At 40.7% G+C, this 24,779-nt stretch overlaps 1 protein-coding gene across 4 annotated transcripts in view; it reads right to left on the bottom strand.

Moving 5' to 3' along the window:
• Positions 1–23,407, bottom strand: part of CBLB (Cbl proto-oncogene B) — a 143,536-nt gene extending 120,129 nt beyond the window's left edge. For all 4 annotated transcript variants that reach the window (XM_060234552.1, XM_060234553.1, XM_060234554.1 and 1 more), the window contains exons 1-2: positions 23,224–23,407; positions 7,084–7,334 (exon numbers count right to left, since the gene is read on the bottom strand). In XM_060234552.1, the coding sequence (XP_060090535.1) occupies positions 7,084–7,334; positions 23,224–23,391 (419 nt within the window). In that variant the 5' untranslated portion in view covers positions 23,392–23,407. The remainder of the gene's footprint in view (positions 1–7,083; positions 7,335–23,223) is intronic.
• Between the last annotated feature and the right edge of the window lie 1,372 nt (positions 23,408–24,779).

Raw genomic sequence — 24,779 nt, 5'->3', positions numbered from 1 at the left:
TTCAAAGTTTGGGGAGCAGCAAAAAACTAATTTTTTGTCTGTTTTGGGATGAGTGGAGTTGTTTGTTTTTTGACCTGCAGCATGAAAATTTTAAAACAATCTACATTATTGGACAGTGATGGTTCCTATATACTCCAGAATTTAAGATATGTTTATTGTTCAAATGCAAATAATTTTGCAATAATTTTGCCTCTCCCCATATGTGCCCCAGATATTGCTGCATTCTGCTTCGCAGAATCTTTTGACAGTCCCTGGCCTAAAAGATGTTCATCTTGCCTTGACCAGGGCCTTTTCGGCCTTGGCCTCAGACTGGTGGAATCAGCTCCCTGTGGAGATCTGGTTCCTACCTGATTTGATGCCATTTTGTAGGGCCTGCAAGACACAGCTGTTCCGCCGGGCCTTCGGTTGAAGCAGTGGACATCCTTATTTCCATCTGCTTGGCCTCCCTTGCCTGCTATGATGCTATATTATTTTATCTTAATTTATTATTTCATCTCTGGGCCTAGTGTTGTACTGGTATATAGAATGGGAACCACGGCCTTTGATATACAGTATGTCACAGAAATGAGTACACCCCCTCACATTTTGTAAATATTTAAGTATATCTTTTCATGTGACAACACTGAAGAAATGGCACTTGGCTACAATGTAAAGTAGTGAGTCTACAGCTTGTATAACAGTGTAAATGTGCTGTCCCCTCAAAATTGCACAACACACGGCCATTAATGTATAAACTGCTGGCAACAAAAGTGACTAAACCCCTAAGTGATAATGTCCAAATGGGGCCCAAAGCGTCAATATTTTGTGTGGCCATCATTATTTTCCAGCCACTGGAGTCCTCTTCTACTCCTCCATGATGTCACGTAGCTGGTGGATGTTAGAGACCTTGCGCACCTCCACCTTCCATTTCAGGATGCCCCACAGATGCTCAAATAAATATATCTTGGTCTCATCGGACCACAGGACATGGTTCCAGAAATCCATATCCTTAGTCTGCTTCTCTGCAGCAAACTGTTTGCGGGCTTTCTTGTGCATCATCTTTTATGTCTAAACTGCTGGCAACAAAAGTGAGTACAGCCCTAAGCGATAATGTCCAAATGGGGCTCAAGTAGTTGTTTTCCCTCCCTGGTGCCATGTGACTCGTTAGTGGTACAAGGTATCAGGTGTGAAGGGGGAGCAGGTTATCGCTCTCACTCCCTCATACTGGTCACTGGAAGTTCCACATGGCACCTCATGGCAATGAACTCTCTGAGGATCTGAAAAAATGAATTGTTGCTCTACATAAAGATGGCCTAGGCTATAAGAAGATTGCCAAGACCCCGAAAGTGAGCTGCAGCACGGTGGCCAAGACCATACAGCGGTTTAACAGGGCAGGTTCCACTCAGAACAGGCCTTGCCATGGTCGACCAAAGAAGCTGAGTGCCCGTGCTCAGTGTCCTATCCAGAGGATGGCTTTGGGAAATAGACGTATGAGTGCTGCCAGCATTGCTACAGAGGTTGAAGGGATGGAGGGTCAGCCTCTCGGTGCTCAGACCATACGCTGCACACTGCATCAAATTGGTCTGCAAGGCTGTCATCCCAGAAGGAAGCCTCTTCTAAAGATGATACACAAGAAAGCCTGCAAACAGTTCGCTGCAGACTAAGGATATGGATTTCTGGAAGCATGTCCTGTGCTCCGATGAGACCAAGATAAACTTATTTGGTTCAGATGGTGTCAAGTGTGTGTGACGGCAACCAGGTGAGGAGTACAAAGATAAGTATGTCTTGCCTACAGTCAAGCATGGTGTTGAGAAGGTCATGGTCTGGGGCTGCATGAGTACTGCCAGCACTGGGGAGCTACGGTTCATTGAGGGAACCATGAATGCTAACATGTACTGTGACATACTAAAGCAGAGCATGATCTCCCCTCTTTGGAGACTGGGCCGCAGGGAGTATTCCAACATGACAATGACCCCAAACACACCTCCAAAATGACCACTGCCTTGTTAAAGAAGCTGAGGGTAAAGGTGATGGACCAGCCAAGCAAGTCTCCAGACCAAAACCCTATTGAGCATCTGTGGGGCATTCTGAAATGGAAGATGGAGGTGCACAAGGTCTCTAACATCCACCAGCTACATGACATCATCATGGAGGAGTGGAAGAGGACTCCAATGGCAACCTGTGAAGCTCTGGTGAACTCTATGCCCAAGAGGGTTAAGGCAGTGCTGGAAAATAATGACGGCCACACAAAATATTGACACTTTGGGCCCCATTTGGACATTATCACTTAGAGGTTTTGTGAGGAAAAGCCCCCTTTCCGAACATTGTAGTTACCAGCCCGGTTGCCAGGCACCTGGAGAAGTAACTCACACACGTCTGGCCAGAGAGTGTGGGTAAACCTATCCAGGGGCATAAGGGACTTATGCAGTACAAGCAGCCATAACGCCACATAAGGCACTCTAGACCAGTACAAGAGTGCCTACCAGCAGCACGAACGTCTTCCCGTCGTTTCATGTATCAGCTATGGAGCGGAAGAGACTACGCCCCCAGGAGCTATCCAGGCGAACGGTTATGAAGTTCTGACCATGGAATCCACCGTGGAGGGCTAACACCACACGTAGCCATCTTCCTGCCAGGCTTGACTCCAGTTCATCCCAGCAGTACACACCAGATGTCACCTTTGGCCTACAAGCAACCTACCCACCCCAGGAGTGGTTAATAGTCCAACTGCAACTTTCTTTGTTTAACGGAACTCTAGACAAAGACTGGTGCCTAGAAGAAGACTAAAGAAGAGGAAGACCATATTCAGCCAGAGCCAAGTTCCTTTGTACATGCTGGGTATTACCTAGGCCACAATTGGACTCTCTATTGTCACCCTTTCAGATAAGTTCCCTAATCTTAGTTCCCCACCCAGTAGTCACTTCTATTCTTCTTTCCAGCTGTCACTTTGGAGCCGCCCCCTGGTCCGTTTCAACCTGAAAGTTCTCTCAGGTGTGTCCATTGGTCAAGAGCAAGCACCCAATTAGGTGCCACCAATAAACTTTCTATTGGCTACTGCAGTAGTCCAGCCCTTATGGTCACTCCACAGCCTCCCCTTTCTCCTCCCTCGTACCTCTCATCCCCTAAGGGCTCAAGAGAGTCCTTATAATCTGTGGACTAGCTACCCACAGGTGTGCTTCTAGCAGTATCCCAACTTCCGCTGCATAGATCCATCCCCGATTTCTGATCAGTTTCGGGTCCCTTCTCCCACTTCCTCGCTTGTCACCATTGGAGCCTTCCTTGAAGACTACGATAGGTAAATATCACCCTGTTTGTCTACCCATGTGTTCCCCTATCGCTCTATCTATGTTTCCTAGGACTGAATGTGTGTTTTGATGAGTATTTTATCATGTATGGAAGCCTATATTTTCCTAACAAATTATAATTGATTTTACTATTAGTTTAAGCATTACTCTCTGGACGTGTATCTTGTATACATAGGTAAAAAGATCCTGAGTGAGCCAGGTGCCCACCTGACTAATTCCCCAACCTCGTTTTGAGGGCATTTCGGCTTACAGTTTACTCACTTTTGTTGCCAGCAGTTTAGACATTAATGGCCACATGTTGCACAATTTTGAGGGGACAGCACATTTACACTGTTATTCAAGCTGTAGACTCACTACTTTACATTGTAGCCAAGTGCCATTTCTTCAGTGTTGTCACATGAAAAGATATACTTAAATATTTACAAAATGTGAGGGGGTGTACTCACTTCTGTGACATACTATATGTGTTATCTGTTTAATGAACGTTATGGTTTTAGTGTGTAGTTTTTGTTTTAACTCTTGTTGTGATCTGCCCTGAGCCTGCTTGCGAGAAAGGGAGGAATAACAATTAACAAGAAAAAAATAAATAAAAATAATGTGTTTTGATAACGTATTATTAAATACTTGTGTTTTTAATATTATAACATTTACCTGGTTATCCAAATATGCTTGCGGCCCTACAGTGACAGCACTACAAAGTTTGTTTTCCAATTTCATTTTTTCCTACTCCTTAGATGGAAAAGATTAAGACTCATTTCCTAAGGGTGCATGGGAGGCAAAAGTCATTCTCTAGTGGATATTTCCAATTTTACTTGTAGAAAATTAAGACATTTATACTTTTGAATTCTATGATACCACACAATACAATTTTACGTGCAAGCTAAATTATAACTCTGATGTCAAAATAGTTAAACAAGTTCAGGGACAAAAAATCTGCTGTCCACCCCTGGACCAAAGGAGGCCAGGTTGCGTTTGACATGAGCCAGGGCCTTCTCGGTGGAGCACCAGAGTTATGGAATGCTCTCCCAGAGGCCATAAGGGCCCTGTGGGACCTTCCTACATTCCGCAGGGCCTGTAAGACAGGCCTTCGATGCTTAAACAGAGAGAACTGCCACCTGACATCAGCTAGAGTTTCCGGTGACCAGCTGTCTGAAAAGCAGAATCGACAACATAATAATGGTACAGCACCGTGGAATAGTTTAAATTTTAATTGTATTAATGTTTTATAGATTTTATTGACTTATTGTTTTAAATCGTGTAAACGACTGTTGTAAGCCGCCCTGAGTCCACTTGTGGAGAGGGCTGGATAAAGTCTAACGTAAATAAAATAAATAAATATTTGACAGGCAAGCAAGTATTGCATGTATTTCAAATTTTCTTGAAGTTTTCTTCCCCTATTAAACAAAACATTAACACAAACTGTTCTTTTTCCATGACAGCTACGTTACTTACAGACTAAAGCTTTTCAAGAACTGCTGTTTTGATATTCTGGAAGCATTCACAAATCCAACACCTGCCCATACTCAGTCTCCTGACAATTTTACATAATGCTGAATATAACACGTCAGCTTTACTTGTAAATCCCAGTCTATAAAAAGGTGTGGCAAGCAAGCCTCCAACAGAAACAATTCCAACACCACCAAGCAGGGGTGTCAAACATGCAGCCCATAGGTGTATCAAGCCCCCAGAGGGCTCTTATCAGGCTCGTGAGCAACTCACTGTCATCTGTGTCCTTCTCCCCCTCTCTTATTTTCTTCTACGTTTCAGTTTGCTTTGCCAGGCTTGTTCAATCACACAGAAGCTACAGAGCAAAGCTTTTATTTTCTCCATTGGCTGATGCTTCTCCCTTGGGGAAGAGGGGGGGGGACAGAGAGCTTGCTTTGCCAGGCTCTCTCAATAGCACAACAGAGCTTCTGTGTCAAGCCTCTCTTCCTTCTATTGGCTGAGGCTCCTGCCCCTCCTCATCCCCTGGCAAAGTAGGGAAAGCTTCCTTTGCCCAATTCCCTCAATTGTGTGGGAGAGATACAAACCGTATTTAAGGCCAACAAAGTTTTATTCAAGATATGATCTTTTTTGCCTTGCTAAAGAGACACACACATACAGAGACAGGTAGAGAGAGAGTGTGTGTTACTAGCTTGTTATGACAGGATAACTGGGTTTGCCTCTTTTTCACTGTATTAATGCCTTCAACTGGGTTTGCCTCTTTTTCACTGTATTAATGCCTTCATGATACAGACTCTCAGTAGGAAAGCAATGTGTACTATTTATATGAGGAACAACAACAAGCCAGGGAGGTAGATTAGGCTGAGAATGTGTGCCAGATCAAGTTCACCTAACACATTTCCTTTGCAGACTGGGGATTTTGAATTTAGACTTCCCAGACTGTAGGCTGATACTTTCCACTGCACACTGCTCTCTATTCTTGTACTGCCTCATAGGAGTTGTAGTTATTTCTCTAAGGAAGACTATAGTTTTGTAGACAAACACAGAGCCCTCAGTCTGTGTCACGGTGCCTTCACATGTTCTTGACCAGCACATGAAACAACTTATGTACAAACAAGCTCATAATGCCCAACCATTTCATGTTTTCCTCTGGGTCTTAGGCTCAAAGCACTGACCATGAGATTTCTGTAATGAATGTCAATAACTTAAAAGGAGGTTTGCAACTTACAGATACACCCCTGAACAGCATACTCAAGACTGCTTCAGCACAGACATTGTCTCCAGGTTTTAATGGAATAATTCAGAGCAAGCGGTGTCAGTTATCAGAGACGGTTAAATAATCAAAGTATTTCTAGAGTGCTAATCTTTTAAGCAAGTTTTATTTTAAGATTTAAAAAAACTTTAATTGTGTTTGTGTCCTTTATAAAGTTTATATCTACCTGGCATTATATTTTATTACACACATGGCCCTGCCCAACAAGCTCTCATTTATGTTAGATCCAGCCCTCATAACAAATGAGTTTGACACCGCTGACCTACAGGTTAATTGATGCTTTAGGAAAGAAATAATTACTTCAAAAGTAGCTGACAAATACACTTATTATCTGACCTGTTAAGAATATGTAACCCTAAATAGTTTAAATATCTAAACAGAAGAAGACTGTAGATCTATACCCCTCCTTCTCTCTGAATCAGAGTCTCAGAGCATCTTACAATCTCCTTTATCTTCTTCCCCCACAACAGGCACTCTGTGAGGTGGGTGAGGCTGAGAGAGCTCTCACAGAAGCTGCCCTTTCAAAGACAACTCCTGCAAGAGCTATGGCTGACGCAAAGCTATTCCAGTAGCTCCAAATGGAGGTGGGACAACAAGTATACCTTAGAGGAAGGATGGGGTAATGTGATAAACTATTCAGTTTATGAGCTCCCCTCACTCAATATTCAGCCTGATAAAGAGTTCTTTTAGAACTAAAAAGCTTGCACACTATTCTGTGTTATTCTGCTTGGTTATAGTAACTTAGCTTCTAAATATTTCTTTGTAGCAAAATGATAAACCCCCATGGCACAGAGTGGTAAAGCTGCAGTACTGCAGTCCTAAACTCTGCTCACGATCTGAGTTCGATCCCAGTGGAAGCTGGATTCAGGTAGCCGGCTTGAGGCTGACTCAGCCTTCCATCCTTCCGAAGTCAGTAAAATGAGTACCCAGCTTGCTGGGAGGGGGAGCGTAGATGACTGGGGAAGGCAATCCAGAGTTGGAAATGACTCTTGCACAGGGGACTATCTTTACTTTTTTTTGTAGCAAAATACAATAAAAGCAAAACTGGGACTAAATTGTTCAAATATTAAAATGTTCTCTTACCTGTCCTGCGATTGCTCCTCATACATCCGCTCTTTCCCCTCTTTAAAAAGTCTTATTGCCCGTTTTGATTTTTTCATAAGACTGTCAATGTAGATTTTAAAATACTCATTTTCACTGAGCTGTGCAAGTTTCTGGTTGTCGTCATACTTGTTCAATATAAGCCGCAAATGTTGATAGGTGTCCGGCAAAATGTCAAGTATATAAGGCGGGCTGTTTTTCAACTGAAGTTTAGGGTTCTGACAAAGTCTTACCTAGAAGCAAAAAATCATTTACATAAAAATCGCAAGACAAAGTTGTACTGCATACCAAAAGGATTGCAGGTGAATCATACTCTGTCCTATGCCATAAAATTATTGTACAGCTACAATGTCTCCAGCAAAGCCTTTCATCATAAAATAACAAATAGTTGACATGAAGTATCTATACAGATTTATGGTATGGAATGAGAACATAGTAAAAACAACTTTCTAAAATCAGAACTGATTTTCTAAAAGCTAACTGCATTTAAACCCTTTAGGCTATAACATACAAATTTGCATACATATTAGATGTAGCTTCTGAGATCAGAGTCACCAACAAACTTCCAATAGATTTATTTGGTAAAAGGCTAAATTCACAAAGCGGAAACAATATGAGACTTGAAAAGTTGGGTTCCTATTTCAATTACTCACATTTGTGTGGGAGAAAAGAAAAAAAATGCAGCAGACACGTCTTGAAAATTGAGACAGCCAAAAAGGAAATAAATAATCATGAACCAGCCCTATATCTTGATATATATCAGATACCTCATTATTAGTCACAGTTGCACACTGATTTCTTAAGAAGAAATCATTGCATTACATTAAAATCTATTGTTTTAACTGAAATTGTAAGTACAATCTTGTCAGCAACTAAAACAAGGATTGATTGGCAGGTATAAGAAAAGCAATGTCAAAAGTCATTTATTCAAGTACCAAAACAAAACCAGAAAATCATCTTAAAGTTACCAACTATTTAACCAAGTTATTTTTTAACAAGAATTCAATTGGTTGAAAGAAATCCATAAAAGCAGAAATGAGCAACTTTATTACTAAGTAATTAAATACAAATTATGAAAACAGTAAAAAAATAAAACACCTTATTTATTTAGTTTTATTTTTATCCTGTTCCTCCCTCAGAATAGGGCTTGGGTGGGTAACATAGCATACAATAAATACAATACATTTATTTATTGTATGTACATAACATACAATAAATAAAACCATAATTTCAATACAATCCAATTAAAAAATCAGCACACAGCAAACTAATGCTTCTGGAAGTGAGGACAATCTGTGGCTGTAATATCTGTCACTAGGCAATTGTCCCTCCCCAAAGCTGCACACTTAGTAAAAGAGGATGGCCAACCCAGATAGGAGTGTACTGTTCTTCAGTTATGGGTATACAATAGCTGTACTCTCCTGCTAGAACAAGCTCAAGGTTCACAGCAATACAATAACAAAAATAAAACCAACATTTCAATAAAATTCATTTTAAAAGCTCTGCACACAGCAAACTAATGCTTCTGGCATAAAAATCAACAGTGCTGATGGTAAAGTTCAACAAAATTACATTAGTTGAATGCCTAGTGGAATAACTCTGTCTTATATGCCCTGCAGAATGCAGACAAGTCCCACAAAGCATGAGTCTCCTTAGAAAACCATCCCCCCAGGTTTGGGCCATGATGAAAATCATCCTTGCCTTAGAACATAAGAGAAGCCATGTTGGATCAGGACAATGGCCCATCCAGTCCAACACTGTGTTCCACAGTGGCCAAAAAAATTTTATATATATATATATATATATACACACACACACACACACACGCACACACACACACACACTGTGGCTAATAGCCACTGAAGGACCTCTGCTCCATAATTTTATCTAACCCCCTCTTGAAGCTGCCTATGCTTGTAGCCGCCACCACCTCCTGTGGCACTGAATTCCACATGTTAATCACCCTTTGGGTGAAGAAGTACTTCCTTTTATCTGTTTTAACCTGACTGCTCAGCAATTTCATTGAATGCCCACGAGTTCTTGTATTGTGAGAAAGGGAGAAAAGTACTTCTTTCTCTACCTTCTCCATCCCATGCATTACCTTGTAAACTTCTATCAGTTGACGTTTCTCCAAGCTAAAGAGCCCCAAGCGTTTTAACCTTTCTTCATAGGGAAAGTGTTCCAACCCTTTAATCATTCTAGTTGCCCCTTTCTGCACTTTTTCCAATGCTATAATATCCTTTTTGAAGTGCGGTGACCAAAATTGCACACAGCATTCCAAATGAGACCGCACCATCGATTTATACAGGGGCATTATGATACTGGCTTTGTTTTCAATTCCCTTCCTAATAATTCCCAGCATGGTGTTGGCCTTTCTTATTGCAATCGCACACTGTCTTGACATTTTCAGTGAGTTATCTACCACGACCCCAAGATCTCTCTCTTGGTCAGTCTCTGCCAGTTCACACCCCTTCAACTTCCTTGCACTCATGAGCAAATCAAGAGCCAGACATCATTAAAAGCCCATATGCAGCAGAATAAAGACAATGTGGGGGTCACAACAAAAGATATGGTAAACAAAAGATAAGCATGATAGTCTCAGACAGGAGCTTTAAAGGTCAATTTCAGCACCTTGAATCTGACTCAGAAACCAACTGGAAGCCAGTGAAATTTCCACAAAATGGACTGGGTGTGTGCAAGCCATGGTGAATCAATCAACAGCCTGACAGCTGCATTTTTGAACAATGTGAAGTTTCCTAACCACCTTCAAGGTCAAGCCCTGCATAGAGAGAATTGCAGTAATCAAGTCTGGAGGTGACCATTGCATGAATCATGGTGGTAAGGTCAGACTGGTTAAGTAGGGGGACAGTTGATGGGCCTGGCTGAGATGGGAAAAAAGCCTTTTTCAGCACCAAGGACACCTGTTTGTGCAAAATAAGGAAGGTATCTAGCCAAATCACCAAATTCTTTATATAGTCCACTGGAGTAAGATGGACACCATTCACAGCAGTCAGTCACAGACACCAACTCCAAGCCTTTCCTAGTACTCTTGAAGATGCACGAGATGCTTAAATTTGTTATTGGTTCTTTATGGATGGAATGGCACAGGGTTTCCCAAACTTTTTTCCCCTGTGGCCCAGTTATTTTTACACTTCTCCTTCGTGGACCACTAAAATTTGGAGGTGGAGCCAGGAGACTTTGGGGGTGAAGCTAGGAGACAGGAAATGCAATATTTTGTTTCAGAAAGGTAGAGGAATAGTGGGATTTTGCAATGCAATTTAAAAATAAAACATCAAGAAAAAGCACAAGTATCACACAGTAGAAAACTAAAAATATAAAATGCTTTTAGACTTGGGAAAACATGAAATGGCAGGGCATTTCAAGTTTATCTCCTCCCCCCTGCAGGTCTACTCTGATTAGCAATTGGTGGTGGTGGGGGAGACAGGGAGGGAGGGAAGGAAGGAAGGAGACAGGGTAAAAGACTGACTGAGAAAGAGAAAAAGGAAGGGGAGTGGGAAATAAAGCAAATAGGGAAAAAGAAAAACTGACAGAAAGAAAGAATGTGTGTGGGAGTAGGAAAGAAAAGAGAATTGAAATAGGAAGGAAGGAAAAGGAAGGGAAGGAGTGACTTTGGGTCAGGAAGCAATTTTTCTTCAGGTGAGTTTGTCCAGGGATTTTGGAAATTTTTTTTTGCCATCTTCTGGGCATGGAACATCAATGGGGATGTTCAGGGCAAGGTATTTGCAAATTTCCTGCATTGTGCAGGGGGTTGGACTAGATGACCCTGAAGGTCCCTCCCAACTCTATGATTCTAACGCTTGCTATAATAAACTATGCAAGTTAGGCATACTACAGTGATATTGTTCTTTCCCATCTGGATCTCTATAAAATAACAAACTGATGTTGGTTTAAATAATAGCTACTTTAGAGCCAATCAGATGTGAAATAGCAACTAAAAGGAATTAGTTAGCCTACAGCATTTAAAGCACAGACTATTCTGTTCACCTCAGAACACACTCAACCAAAATGACCCTGAGCTTGCTTGCACCCATATTACTGCCTTACTGTGTTTAGCAACAGTAATAAATGCTGGTTCTACAACAGCCCCCCAAACCTCTTCATATTATAAAATGTAATCCAGAATTGGTATTTTTTTTCAGAACGAAAATACGCCTCCTCTCCTGCTCAAAAAAGTTCATAACAAAACTAAAGCAAGCCAATAAAAACAAGCCATCACCAACCAAGCGTGGAGCAGTAAAAATCGTAAGATGACTGTATCAACTTTTTCTAATGTGTAACTTCTAAATCCACACAGCATGGTATTTTTATCTGACATGTTAGTTCAGCAGGGTTTCAGCCCTGAGCTGACCCAGTTCAAGCTCCCTTGGGGGAGAAAAGGAGGACTGTACCCCTGACTGTATAATTTGCCATCTGTAACTATGACTTTTGCCAAGACTACAATACAACCCTGGACCATTGTTTTGCATTCCATGAAAAACTCTAATCCACAAACAGCTATAAACACATGAAAGCACCACTTAATACCGAGATAAAACTTTTGCTCACATTTTTACAACAAAAGATCTACAGATGACCCCACCTATATTTGGCCCTATATCTGATGTGGGGAGAAGCATGGATTGCTAAACTTTTTATCTTATTTTGGTTTCAGAAGAATCCATGCATTCAGTTCATCAACTGTAATATGTTGCATTACCAGCACCAAATGAGTAGATAAGTAGTTGCTGAGATGCTCAGAGAAATCTGCAGAACCTGATATGTCAGAAACCACCATTTTGGGCTAACAGACTGCACAAGCTTGGATCCAATACATTAAAAAGATTCCCCAACATTACACAGCCATGCTTTACTGGGTACCCTATGTCAGACCCCAGCCTCAATGTCCTTAATCTGAAGTCCAAAATCAGGGGTGTTGAACTCATGAGGGCCGGATCTGACATAAATGAGACCTTGTTGGGCCAGGCCATGTGGGGTTGGGCCGGGCCATGTTTGTACCTATTTAAGATTAGATAGCAAAGATATAAACTTTATAAAGGACACAAACACAATGTATTTTTAAAAAATTTAAAACATTAGCACTCCTTGGTTTTAAAAGTGCTTTCTTTGTATTTCTCCCATGAGATCCAGTGAACTGGACACAGGAAGCTCTGGCTCTTTCCTTCCTTCCCAGGGGACCAGGAGGGGGAGGAGCCTCAGTGAATAGAAGGAAAAGAGGCTTTGCTCAGTAGCTCTGCTGTGCTGTTGAGGGAGCCTGGAAAAACTCTCTGCCTCCCCCCATCTCCTCCCCAAGGGAGAAGCCTCAGCCAATGGAGCAAATAGAGGTTTTGCTCTGTAGCTCCTGTGCAATTGAGCAAGCCTTGCAAAGCGAGCTGTTAAGCAGAAGGAAGCACGAGAGGAGGAGGAGGAAACAGGTGATAGCCAGTTGCTCAGGGGCCTGATAGGAGCCCTCCTGGGGCCTAATTCGACCCCCAGACTGCATGTTTGACACCCCTGCCCTAAATGCTCCGCTGTTGGCAAGAAAGCAAGAAGTTCCCACACCTGCAACTCTTGAATAAAAGAAGAATAGTCTTATGACTGATAAACACTCTGGCTGGAATATTATTTTGTAGATGGAGGAAGATGTTATGGTTATAGAGATGTTTGTTTCCTTGGCTCCAAAGTAGAAAGTAAATCAGATAAAAATTAAGTCAATGCCCCAGTCCCTATCTCTAAGGTGTGGGGTGCCACTAACATACCAAGGAAAAGTTAGAAAAGTCCAGGAGAAAGTCAGACTTTTAAGGACCACTTGCTTTGCAGATGTCTTGCTGAGACTTGAGGCCTCTGAAGGCCAATTGTATACTGCCTTCTCCTCCATCCAAAATCTTCAGGAGTCTGAAGGTTGACAGGCCCATGAACTTGTGATACTCCTGTCTTCATAGATAACTTTTGTTTGCCAGTGAAACTCCTTTTGTTTGCTAGTGAACTGAACTATAACTAGAAAGGAAGGAAGTTGGCATGGAAGCATTTAACATTTTAATATTCAGAGTTAACTATCATGCAGTAACCTTGCTTTCATGCTTGTAACTGTTTCCCACAAGTATATTTGCAATTCTTTTGACAAATGTGTTTATTGGAGAGATGGAAGACTGAATTGGCTTTTGATATGGAGTCTACTTAAAAGTACTGACGTTTCTATTAACACACTTTCAAGTGTCTACCTTTTAATTGTTCAAAATGCTTAGTGGCATGTAAGTTTTCTAACCAGTATCTTGTGTGTCCTCTGCTGGGACTGCTTTAGAACTTACTGTCGATTGGTGTCTTGTTTATGCACATGTTTTATAGCATTCTGTATAATCTATTGCATTCTGTATCATCTATTGCAGCCCCACTGCTGTGGAACCAACTCCCGGAGGAAGTACGGGCCCTGCAGTGTTTGGACCAATTCCGCAGGGCCTGCAAGACCTTTCTCTTTAAAATGGCCTTCACTTAATGCTGAGCCAAGACAGATTTGCTGAAGATGTTTTTAGCCACTGAATTTTATAGAAGATCTGAGTTATAGCACCATAATGTTAATTTAATATAAGTTGATTTAAATGATGGTTTTATCTGTAATTATTGTGTAGTATGCAAAGAACAACTGTGGTATTTTTCTTGTACTTCCACTTATGTAAGACCTCTGCTACAAGTCAAAGCTTTGTGTTAGATCCAATCCAATGTCCAGTTCCAAATTTTTAATCCTCCTCAATGGAAAAAGCAATTCTTACTGAGGAACAAAAATATCTTGTTTACCAAAACATTTATAATTTCAGTTCAGGTCACAAATGGACCAACTTTCAACTAAGGCTGTAATGCATCAACAGATGCCTTGAACTCCCTTAGAGATATTCCTTACGTACCTCATTATTGAAGTAAGCAAGAGGTATACTGAAGCATTGAGAACCAGTTACAAAAGCAAAATTGTAAGCACCTGGAAAATAGTGTCAAAACACTACCTTAACAACCGATTAGAAAGATTACCAATAATTATATTTAATCTCCAGGAGAACAGAGTTTTCACTTAAATGTAGCTTATTTTCTGTAACTGTGAATTCTGTTTGAATTCTGTGAATTTTCTATCTTCACACAAATAAATGATGTAAGCAGCATCCAGCAACACAGAACTACTGCTATATTGGTATAAGAACAGTAATGAAAGCAAGCATGTGTCCACTATCTTCATGTATCAATACTAGCACTATTTCCAAGGTAATACACTTGGAAAGTTGCACTTAATAGTAACATTTTTCTGTTCTTTGAGGCTAATCATATAGCATACAAAAGACTTGCATAATACAACAGAACAGTAACTCTGATGCAAAAAAAAGCACAATTCCAATAATTTATTTTGAAGAGTATGGTTATAAAAATTTAAAGAGTCCAGTAGTACCTTTAAGACTAAACAAATTTTATTATAGCATATTATTGAGAAACACATCTCTCTTCGTCAGATGCATGAAGTATCTGCTACAATAAAATGTGTTAGTCTTAAAGGTGCTACTGGACGCTTTACTGTTTTGCAGCAACAGAATACATGGCTAACTCCTCTGGTTATAAAAATGAAAAGCTTTAAACTTTTCATCTTATGCTTCCTTAGGGTTGAATGCTTAATTCTAACGCACAGTTAAATGTAAGTAGTATAACTAAACCAAGTAGAGTTATATTTTACCAATAAAGATACTTATCTCCCTGTATGGAACTGTACTTATCTCCCTGTATGGAACTCAGTCTTCACAACTAGACATGGGGAAGAAGCTTTCTTGTTCTTACTTTTACCTCTTAGCCATTTCACCTGTGCCATGAAGAATTAAGCCTCTAAAAAGGGTCAACATATTTCTGCAGAGTTGCAACAGGGAGGGAATGCCAATGCAAAAAATGAGCCCTTAATGAAGATCTACACAACAAGCAAATGGAAGACTTCTTCATTCTGCTCTGATGCTGAGTAACTTCAGAGCCTTCAATAAGAGTTTGTTTCCTTTGAATTTCCCAATTTAGCTGTCACATAATTGGTAACTATGGTGGTTTCCTAAGATACCCTGTCATACCCATTTATAATTAAGTCTCTAAAGCATTGCCCTAGTTATCCTAAGAAGCCATCCCTGGCACTGTTTTACATAAATTTCTTTTGCAAATCTGACTAACTGAAGCAAAGAATTCAAATTCTACAACAGATTTAAATGAATACATGAATTTAAAAATCTATATATTTATTTTAGCTAGAAAATGGACTTTTACCCCTTACGAAGCTTTTACCTGTTAAGTACATCCAGTACAAGCATTAAATGCTCAGTTCTAGGAGCAAATGATGGCATCTCAGACCATGACATCACTCAGCCAGGTATACTTTAATTTAATCTAGAAATAAAATGTGGTAAACTGACAGAAGCTTATATAGGATGCATTAAAATTCAAACAGAGGAAGACCCACCAAAAGGCACAAGGATAAGTGTTTCAGAGTTTCTAAAGTAATCTATAAAGCAAACTCCATGCTCTTGAAAAAAAAAATTATAAAACTGAAATCAGGCATTAATAAAGCATAACTCCAAATCATAGAATTAAGATTCTTGTCTCACTATATGTGAAAATACATATTCAAACTATAAAGAAGCAACTTATACCAATTACAAAGGAAATCTCAAAATACTGTATTCATAAATTTGTTGGGAATCAACAGTCTTGTTTCTGAACTACTACTACTGTTATAATGCTGAAATTAATAATGCAAATTGTATCACATTTAATAAGACCAGCAGGCATATGGGAAGACATGACACAAACTTGTAAAATAAATATAACCTCTCTTGGCTAATTTGTAATTTGACATAACCAATTTTAAGAATAGTTCTGACAGGTAAATAAGTCCAAAATCCAGACCTAAACACACACAAAAAGTATCTGTGCATTATAAAAACATCTGCTGAGGGTGTTCAAATGGCAGCTTCTAGAGTTCCAGTTTAAACAGGCTTACATCCCTCTTCTCTACTGTTATTATGGTTCTCATCAAGCAGTGCACCTGTCCATTTTATATTGTATATAAATAGAAGGAGCTGAAGCAACACAGATCAAATCCAAATTAGCAGTGTGGAAAGAAACTTCACTGTTCCGAGTAATATTAACAGCTTATTAAAACTGATTATTCATATTAGAGCTGCAATCCTAAGAACCCTATCATAGAAGTATAACCAACTAAACAGAATTTAATTTACTTCTAAGTAGATCTATGAGGATGGCCACACAAGATATGACATGTCAATAAATCAGACTTTGGGACAGGACAGGAACTGCTGCCTCAGGGCATCATTACAAGTGATTTTACAAGGATGGGCCCACAGGGACCTTGCAGGGGGCATCCTTTCCTTGAAAACTCCAAGAACCTCTCTCCTTGTCCTGCTTCTTTTTTCCCTTTTCATCCAACAGCCAGCCAACCTTTTATCTGCCTTCCCCTTCTTTCAGTCTCTCTCTCCCTCTGACAGCCTCTCCCCAAGAAAAGTCTGGCCAAGCTGTACAGTGCCAGCTGTCAGGTCAGTCCAAGTTGAACAGTTCTGGCAAGCGAGGCCCAGTTACACTGTTGGGAATCTGCAAGGCAATCTCAATTTGCCTTTTCCACACTATTTCTTCTTCCCCTCCTCCTGGAAGTCCCCATCACCATCATTATCACAGATAATAATTATCTTGTAGAGTGGCCAAATAGAGCTCTCCCATTGCCTGGGGGGGGGGCATTCCATGCACTCCATAAACCATTGGCCCATCATGGCTCAGTCAGTCTCTCTGGCCTCCCACTGGCTGACTTTACTGCGACTGCATCCTGGAGGCCTAGAAATGTTGAACAAACCACCAAAACAGACACACCAGAGACAGACATATCTCAAACTCTTCTGTGTCCTGTCTGTCAACCAACCTCATGAAAGGCATCACTGGCAACAGACCTCTGCTGCCCCATCAATGGCCCACACAGATGACCTCCCAGCACATGTAGCCTGAATAGCCATGGAGCCACCACCATAATGCAACTAGGTGGCTTTAGTGGGAGCATTTCCTCACAGGTCATGGCTCTTTCCTGTCACTCCCTCCTCCCCTCAACCTCGCCCCTAGCCAGAGACTGTTGCTAGGCAACCAACTTCTGTCAGTAAAGAGGGAGGCCATACCATACCAAACCTTTAATGGCATAACAGTTGCAAATAAAAATACACAGAATGTAAAAATTTAAACATTGGAGATAAAATGAAACCTAGCTTACAGACGCATTCATACATGGTCAGATTTAAATTTAAGGATGTCAGCCAAAAATTTTGCCACAGCCTTGATAAACTCCCCCTCAGTATCGTTCAGTAAATAACAACAGGGTGGCAGAATAGACAAATCTGGGGAGAAAGAAAGCTTGCAAAATAAATCTTTACGGAGATTACAATAAAAGGAACAATCAAGCAATATATGCTGAATTGAGTCAGGAATATTCACTCCACAGGAACAGAGTCTGTTGCCTAAAGGGACTCAATGATATCTCCCTTGTAAAACTTTGGAGGGAAACGCATTTAGTCTAGCCAACATAAATGCCCAGCGATGACTTGGAATGGTTAAGTCTGATAGATAATGGGGCACTTTGCCGCAGAAAGCATAAAGACCTAAGGAAGCTGGGGAGCAAATATAAGGGTCTGTTGGACGTAGTTTCGTTTCCTCCAACTCCAACAGTCTCAGTTTAATACATCTGAAGATATATGACTCATCAGAAGTAAAAAAAATCATCAACCTCTATCCCCAACTGGTTTAGTTTGGACATAAGAACTGCTGACCAGGATGAAATATTTGGGTCTCTTTTCATACAATCAAGGAGGCTGTTAGGATCTGTTCTAAAGTGAATTTTGAGCCAAAATTTAAACATTGCAATCCAGGCTTTTGTCTCTACCAAAGACTGACCCACTTCAGAGCAGAGAGCAAAGTAGGACACACATTTTGGCATACCAAGAATTTGTCTAAAGAATGAGGTTTGAATGCCCTCTACTTTCCTGGAAAATGCTGAGATCCATATAGGGATACCATGGAGAATTTGCGCTAGCGTTTCAGCTTTGAACACCTTAATTGCTGCCGGAACTAATTGGTTGCCCCTTGCAAATAAAAACTGTTTAATTTGAGCAGCCGAACATTTAGCCAAGTTGACGGTGTTGTTACGACGTGAAACCTAGCTTAACTTGTGATTAAAAGTGATCCCCAAGTATTTAAAAAATTTTGTTTGCTCAATTGTTGAGTTGCCAATAAACCATCTCTGTGGGCGCCAGCAATTTGAAAAGACAACTACTTTAGATTTGGCATAACTGATAGATAGTGAATTACAATTACAGTAGTCATAGAAGGCATTCAAATACCTTTGCAGGCCCACACTTGTACAAGAGAGGATGGTAGTATCATTGGCATAAAGTAATAAGGGGACCACTCGGCCTGCTAGTTTAGGCAGATGACCGTTAATAGGGTTCAAAAGTTGTACCAGGTCAGTTAAAAATAAATTTAAAAGATGTGGGGCCCGCACACAACCTTGTTTAACCCCCGTAAAGAGGGAGGCCTCAGGTGAAAAGAATGGCATACAGTCCACCCTCCAAAGCAGTTATTTTCTCCAGGATGGGAAGAGAGATCTGTTGTTTGGAGTTCAGTTGTGATCACAGATCTTCAGGCTCCACCTGGAGGTTGGCTACCCTCAGTCTTGTAGCACCCTCTGAGTGACTTCATGCCACCTGACTGGCATGACTTAACTAGGCCTGGCTCCTTGCTCCTGTTCAGCACACAAAGAGTATCACAACAAAAAGGAACAAAAAGCACAAAGCCCACCGTGAAAAACCAGCTTTTGTTTCAAATTACACAAAATCAACATGAAATAACACAATCATATATAAATTTCACCATCATATATTAATTTCACCAAAGCAACCGTAACACTCAGTCCTTAGTATAAAAAGGAAGCTGTAGTAAAAATGTCCAATTCATTCCATGGAATCCTGGTGTAGTACTCCAGATGATCAATGTCTGTCAATAGATGCAGCCAAAATCCAATTTTCAAAAAGGAAAAGGTTGTCCTGGAACCCTTGTTTTGCAAAAGCTTCTTCAAGCTGCAATAATCCTCTTAGCAACTTCTTCAAGCCTTAGGCCACCACAGCCAACTTGTTTCTAAATGAACACATTTCATTTCTTCAAGCCTAAGGCCTGAAGAAATTGCTAAGAGAATCATTGCAGCTTGAAGAAGCTTTCGCCAAACAAGGGTTCCAGTATGACCTTGTCCCTTTTCTTTTTGAAAATTGGATTTTGGCTGCATCTATTGACAGACATTGATCATCTGGAGTACTACACCAGGATTCCATGGAATGAATTGGACATTTTTACTATAAAAAGAAAGAGGACTCTTGGTGTATATGCTTCCTTTTTATACTAAGGAGACTGTGTGTTATGGTTGCTTTGGTGAAATTAATATATGATGGTGAAATTTATATATGATTGTGTTATTTCATGTTGATTTTGTGTAACTGGAAACAGAAGCTGGTTTTTCACGGTGGGCTTTGTGCTTTTTGGTTTTTTGCTCTTGTTCAGCAGCAGCCCCTCTATGACAGTCACTGTGACTTAGCAATTGCCAACTCCACCCTAGAGATTTGAAGGGTGGAGCCTAGAAAGAGTGGGTTTAAGGAGGGGTAGGACCTCAGACTGGTACAATCCCATAGACTCCACTCATCAAACCAGCCATCTCCTCCTGGGGAAGCACTGTTGCCAATCTCCAGGTGGGGGCAGGAAATCACTCAGAGTTACAACTGCTCTCCAGATGGCAGAGATCAGCTGTCCTTGAGGTGCCTTCACTTAGGTGGATGGGAAGATAACAAAGGGGAGCACTCACTTAGAGCCTCTTTCTAGAGCCCGTTCTATATTTCTTCACAACGGGCCTTATTCCTAGTATTATCTTATTCCCCTGCTTCCTCCATTCCTTCCCACATGCCAACCAAACAACATTCTCTGTCCCACATCTTTCACTATATTTATTATTTACTTAATTACACCCCACCTTTTTCTCAGTGGGGATTCAAAAACAGTTTACATCATTCTTCTCTCCTCCACTTTATCTTCACAGCCACCCTGTGAAGTAGATTAAGCTGAGAATGACTGGCCCAAGATCACTGAATGAGTTTCAACAGCAAAGTAGGGATTTGAGCCTAGGTCTCCCTGATCCTAGTCAGAAACTCTAACCATTACACCACAACTGGCATTTGTGGGGTGGTGGCTACTGAACTGTAGCAACCAGTCATGCATGTCACATGGTAGCAAGTTGCCTGCAGTTTCTGCTATGCCTGACAAAAAGCCAAAACAACCCTGAAAAAAAGCCCAGGCTTAGATAGTGATAATGTTGTGGTTTCCTTGCAACCTCCACAATAGCCAATGAAATAAAGATGCAGGCACTGTTTCAGATTTTTTAGAAAGAGCTGTCTCAGTTGTTTGTGGATCCAACTTCCAGATTTAAGTATTCACAGGTTTGGCCACGTTGCCAAATAGATATATTAATGATTCTACAACTGCACCAATAGTGTGCTAGACAAACATAACAAAGACATTACTAAGTTTTCAATACAACAAGTACAATCCTAGCAAAACTTACTTGGAAATAATGTTGCTGAAATCAGCTAAGCATGATTAGAATTGATTTGTTATAGGGATGCCAGGTCCCCCCAGTGGGGGTTCCCCACTACAAGACCTCACCTCTCTCATGCCAATCAGCTGGCTGGCAGGGTACTCACCACAAAAAAAGGGAGGAACGCCTGATGCTTTAGCGACATACCTACCTCACTTCTGGTTCACACTGAAAGTCATGTGGGCATGTCGCTGGATGAAACTCCCTGCTCCGGTAAGCCCATTCCTATCCCCCACCAACTGACATGAGGAACCTAGCAACCCTAATTTGTTACCAAGATTAGTACAATAAAATTGTAGGGAGAAGACAACGGTAGATAGTGGAGCTAACAGAAGAAAAATTTACAATGGGCAATGCTATAAAAGATAACTTTTTATGACGCAGCAGGATGCAAAGGGAAAATGGGAATTTTCTTTGGGTCTTTATTTTTACCTGCAGTAAACTTTATTAGCCTGGTTTAAACATTAAACCTGATTTTACTAGAACGAAAGGACCAATTTTAGGTCTTTAAATTAAAATGGAGACACTGAGGATGGCAATTTTATATAAATTTTAAAAATTCATTTTTCTTGGAAAAAATGAATCACTGCGAAAATACTCTTTTGAAACTAATAATTATAAACATGACATAACACAATCTCATGGTCTTGATGCTGAAGTACTTCACTGGACACATGAACACAACTATTGGGATCCAGTCTCTGGCTCCTCCACCTTAGATCTCATTAAGATAAAAACAAGAGCCCACCTGGATAATCTCGTAGTCATCCAAATATAAAAATTCTACTTTTTTGCAGCTCTAAGTTTATGCATTTGTGTTTTTTTCTGTGTTTGTTCTACAACCATAAGAAAATGATGTTATCATAAATAACAGAACTAATCATTTATTTATGAATAGATATAAGCATTTATCCAAATCCTCTCAAGTGCTGCAAAACCAAATAAGGCCTGAATTAAAGAGATGCTCATTTATCACCATGCAAGGAATCAAATGAAGAACTTTCAGACCTGATGACACCTTAGGCTTCATTTCTAAAGTTAAGGCTTCACAGTAGAAATATAAAAGGCCTACTAAGTTAAACTTGAATCTATTAAAGTAACTGTAGCAAAGCTTATATAGCTATACAAAAATGTTATATAAATCCATATGTATCAATTATAGACATTCTAAAACAGAAGTTTCATCTACTTATATGCATTATCATTCCTTAAATCAGAACTTGACAATTTTTCTTTTGATCAGGGAGCTAGCCCAAAAGGTAAGGAGGCAGACCTAAGAATTTTGTATTTTAATGACTATATTTTCTTATTATTGCTACCCCAATACCTAATCCTAACCTCTTATTCAGGTTATTATATAAGTTTTGAAGTATGTAAATACAGTAAATCTCAGTTGCCTTCACAACAAAAATATAATTCTAACCCTAGCCTAACTCCTCCCTTTTTTCAAATTCCACCCCATTTTTAATTGAATATTGGGTCCTCCACCAGTAAGGTGTTAAGACCTTCACATAATGATGTGATGATAAAAGCTCTGCTGAAAATACTAGGTGTGTTACAGTGAAAATTCTAGGCACTGTAATGACTTGGCACCTGGGATTTGTCAAACTGTGCCTTAGATTAACAAACATCCTTCAGTTTGGGTTAAAAGTGAAAAATAATTGCAAGAAAAATGTACAGGTCCAGTTTTAAAGGATTAAAAAAAGACACCAAGTAATGATCATATGAATATTGTTCAATTTCTTTTAAAAAACTGCAATGTTTTCCTAACAATGAACCATGGTTTTCTGTAGTGAGGGGGAAAAGTAAACATGTATAAGATTGCCCAGTGATTCTGATTCAGGTATCATGACAGATCATCTGTAATGCTACCTGGCAACTTTTACTTGCAGGATACATAACATTCCAAGAACTACTACCAAGAAGTTACAAAATGTATTTTGAAGACCATTAAAAATGCAAGCGAGAGACACAAATTCTGTTAATTCATCTGAAGTAATTAGACATTTTTCCATTCCCCAACTAGCAAACTGAACTACAAATGGTAACATAATAATGCTTCACATTTTGATAACCTTCACTGAAGTTTCTTGTGTAAAAAAAGGGGGGGGGGGGACTGTGAAGTTATACAGGGTGGAACCAAATGAACACTAGGTACACAGAAAACAAGCTGCCTGTTGCCTCCACAGTTCTCTATTATTTGAAGAACTTTGTTAGTTAATAAGTACAACACTTAAGACAAAAATGTATTTTTCTTCAGTACTGCAAAGAAAACAGCCCAAGGGTAAATTAACAGATATGGAGATCTGCAATGAGCTTGAAAGCATGTGTTCTTTCCAAAGTTAAGCACTAAATTTCTACTATAACACAGATTTCTTTGTCCTGTTATAAACACTTTTAAACTCATAGGGAAACACAGTTTACACACTCACCACTTTATCCATTAACTTCCAGGTTTTTTCTACAGTCCTGCGATCAGCAGCTGCTTGTTTGGGAGGGCCAACTGCATCCTGAATAGCATCAATGAAGCCCAGAATACGTCCTTTGCGGGGATTTCCTCCTCGGCCACCTGGGTTCCGGCCGTTGAGGGAATTGGCCATCTGGGATCTTAACTTTATAAGATTTATAAGAGAAGAGAGTTATGTGTGACATCACAAAATAGAACTGTTCTATCACTCAAACACATGCACACACACACACATAAAGTACTGCCTTAATCTACTCACCAAAAGGGAAGACTCCAACACAGTGGAAAACCATATTAACTTTGAGGATAAACCACAACAAACCAACCATGGTAACCTTTAGTCAGAAGCAAGTAATCCTGAATCAACATCACTAAACGCAGTAGTTTAAAACATCTGTGGAAATTTATAGTCTTATGTTTCACCCATCCACCCATCCAACTTCCTCAATAGAAATTTAAAGTCACCAGTGATCATTATGCATAGTAATGATCATTCCACTCCCTATTCCAGCCGTCAAGACACTCTTCAACATAGTTTAAGCTCATGCCCTTACACAGAGGGATGATGAATTTGGCCAACACACGTTCACAAGGGGCACAAATGTCCCAACAGAACTAAAGCAAGAGAGACAAGCTAGCAGATTGCCACCTTACTAAACAAACGTCCCACCTGGGGGAAGCACACAATTAACGATTTATGACATCTGCATATTGGATAGATACATTTAAAATACGTACAAATTAGCCACTACGTGCGATACTTCTATGGAGATATGTGTAACGTTTCTAAAATAATATATAAAGATAAGGAAATCCAAAGAGTAGGTACCAAAAAAAAAAAAAAAAAGTTGCGAGGTCTTAGGTATATCCAAGTCTCCAAGGAGCCTTCAGGCAGGTCTTCTTTCTTTCTATGGCCAGTTTCGGAAGAGCCAGAGGTTAGTCTCTCTTCGCGAGTAACTCAGGCGAATCTTTCCCCCCTCTCTGTTCTTCTTTTCTCCTTCAGGGACACAACATTCCTCGGCAGCGCCTGCGTTAAATCCCAGCAGTTTTCCTGGTTCCGGTTGCTCCTGAGGCGCTCTCCGTCCCCCGCATCTGCAGCCTCCGCCACCCACACGGCACTCTCCCTTTCTCTCCTCCAGCCCCAGGGACGAGGACGGCGAAGCCAGCCGCGATGGGACGCCGCTCCCCTGAGTCGTTGCCGTCGCTGGTGCCACACAAGGAAACATGGGGAGCCAATACGCCGCCGCGGGCCCGTCTCAGTGCTCCGGCTTCCCCGCGCCCTCTCTGCTGCGCGAAAGCGAGGGGCGTGTAGGGGTGGCCCTGAGGGGCGGAGCCCAGACCACTGCAGCCAAACCCTGCCCCCCTCCACCGACGATAAACGACAGGCTCCTTCGCGCTGCCCTGTATCCACCCTAGGATAATCGGTACAGCGACTGCGCACCGCGGAGAACAAAGCTCGCGGTCCTCCCCGTGGCCCGCCCTCTCTAACGGTACTAGGTTCAAGCTCGAACGTAGGCGCGC

Source organism: Heteronotia binoei, chromosome 3, assembly GCF_032191835.1.
Source record: "Heteronotia binoei isolate CCM8104 ecotype False Entrance Well chromosome 3, APGP_CSIRO_Hbin_v1, whole genome shotgun sequence".
Lineage (NCBI taxonomy): Eukaryota > Metazoa > Chordata > Lepidosauria > Squamata > Gekkonidae > Heteronotia > Heteronotia binoei.
The sequence above is the reverse complement of the archived record's forward strand: the minus strand, read 5'-3'. Positions and strand labels throughout refer to the sequence as shown.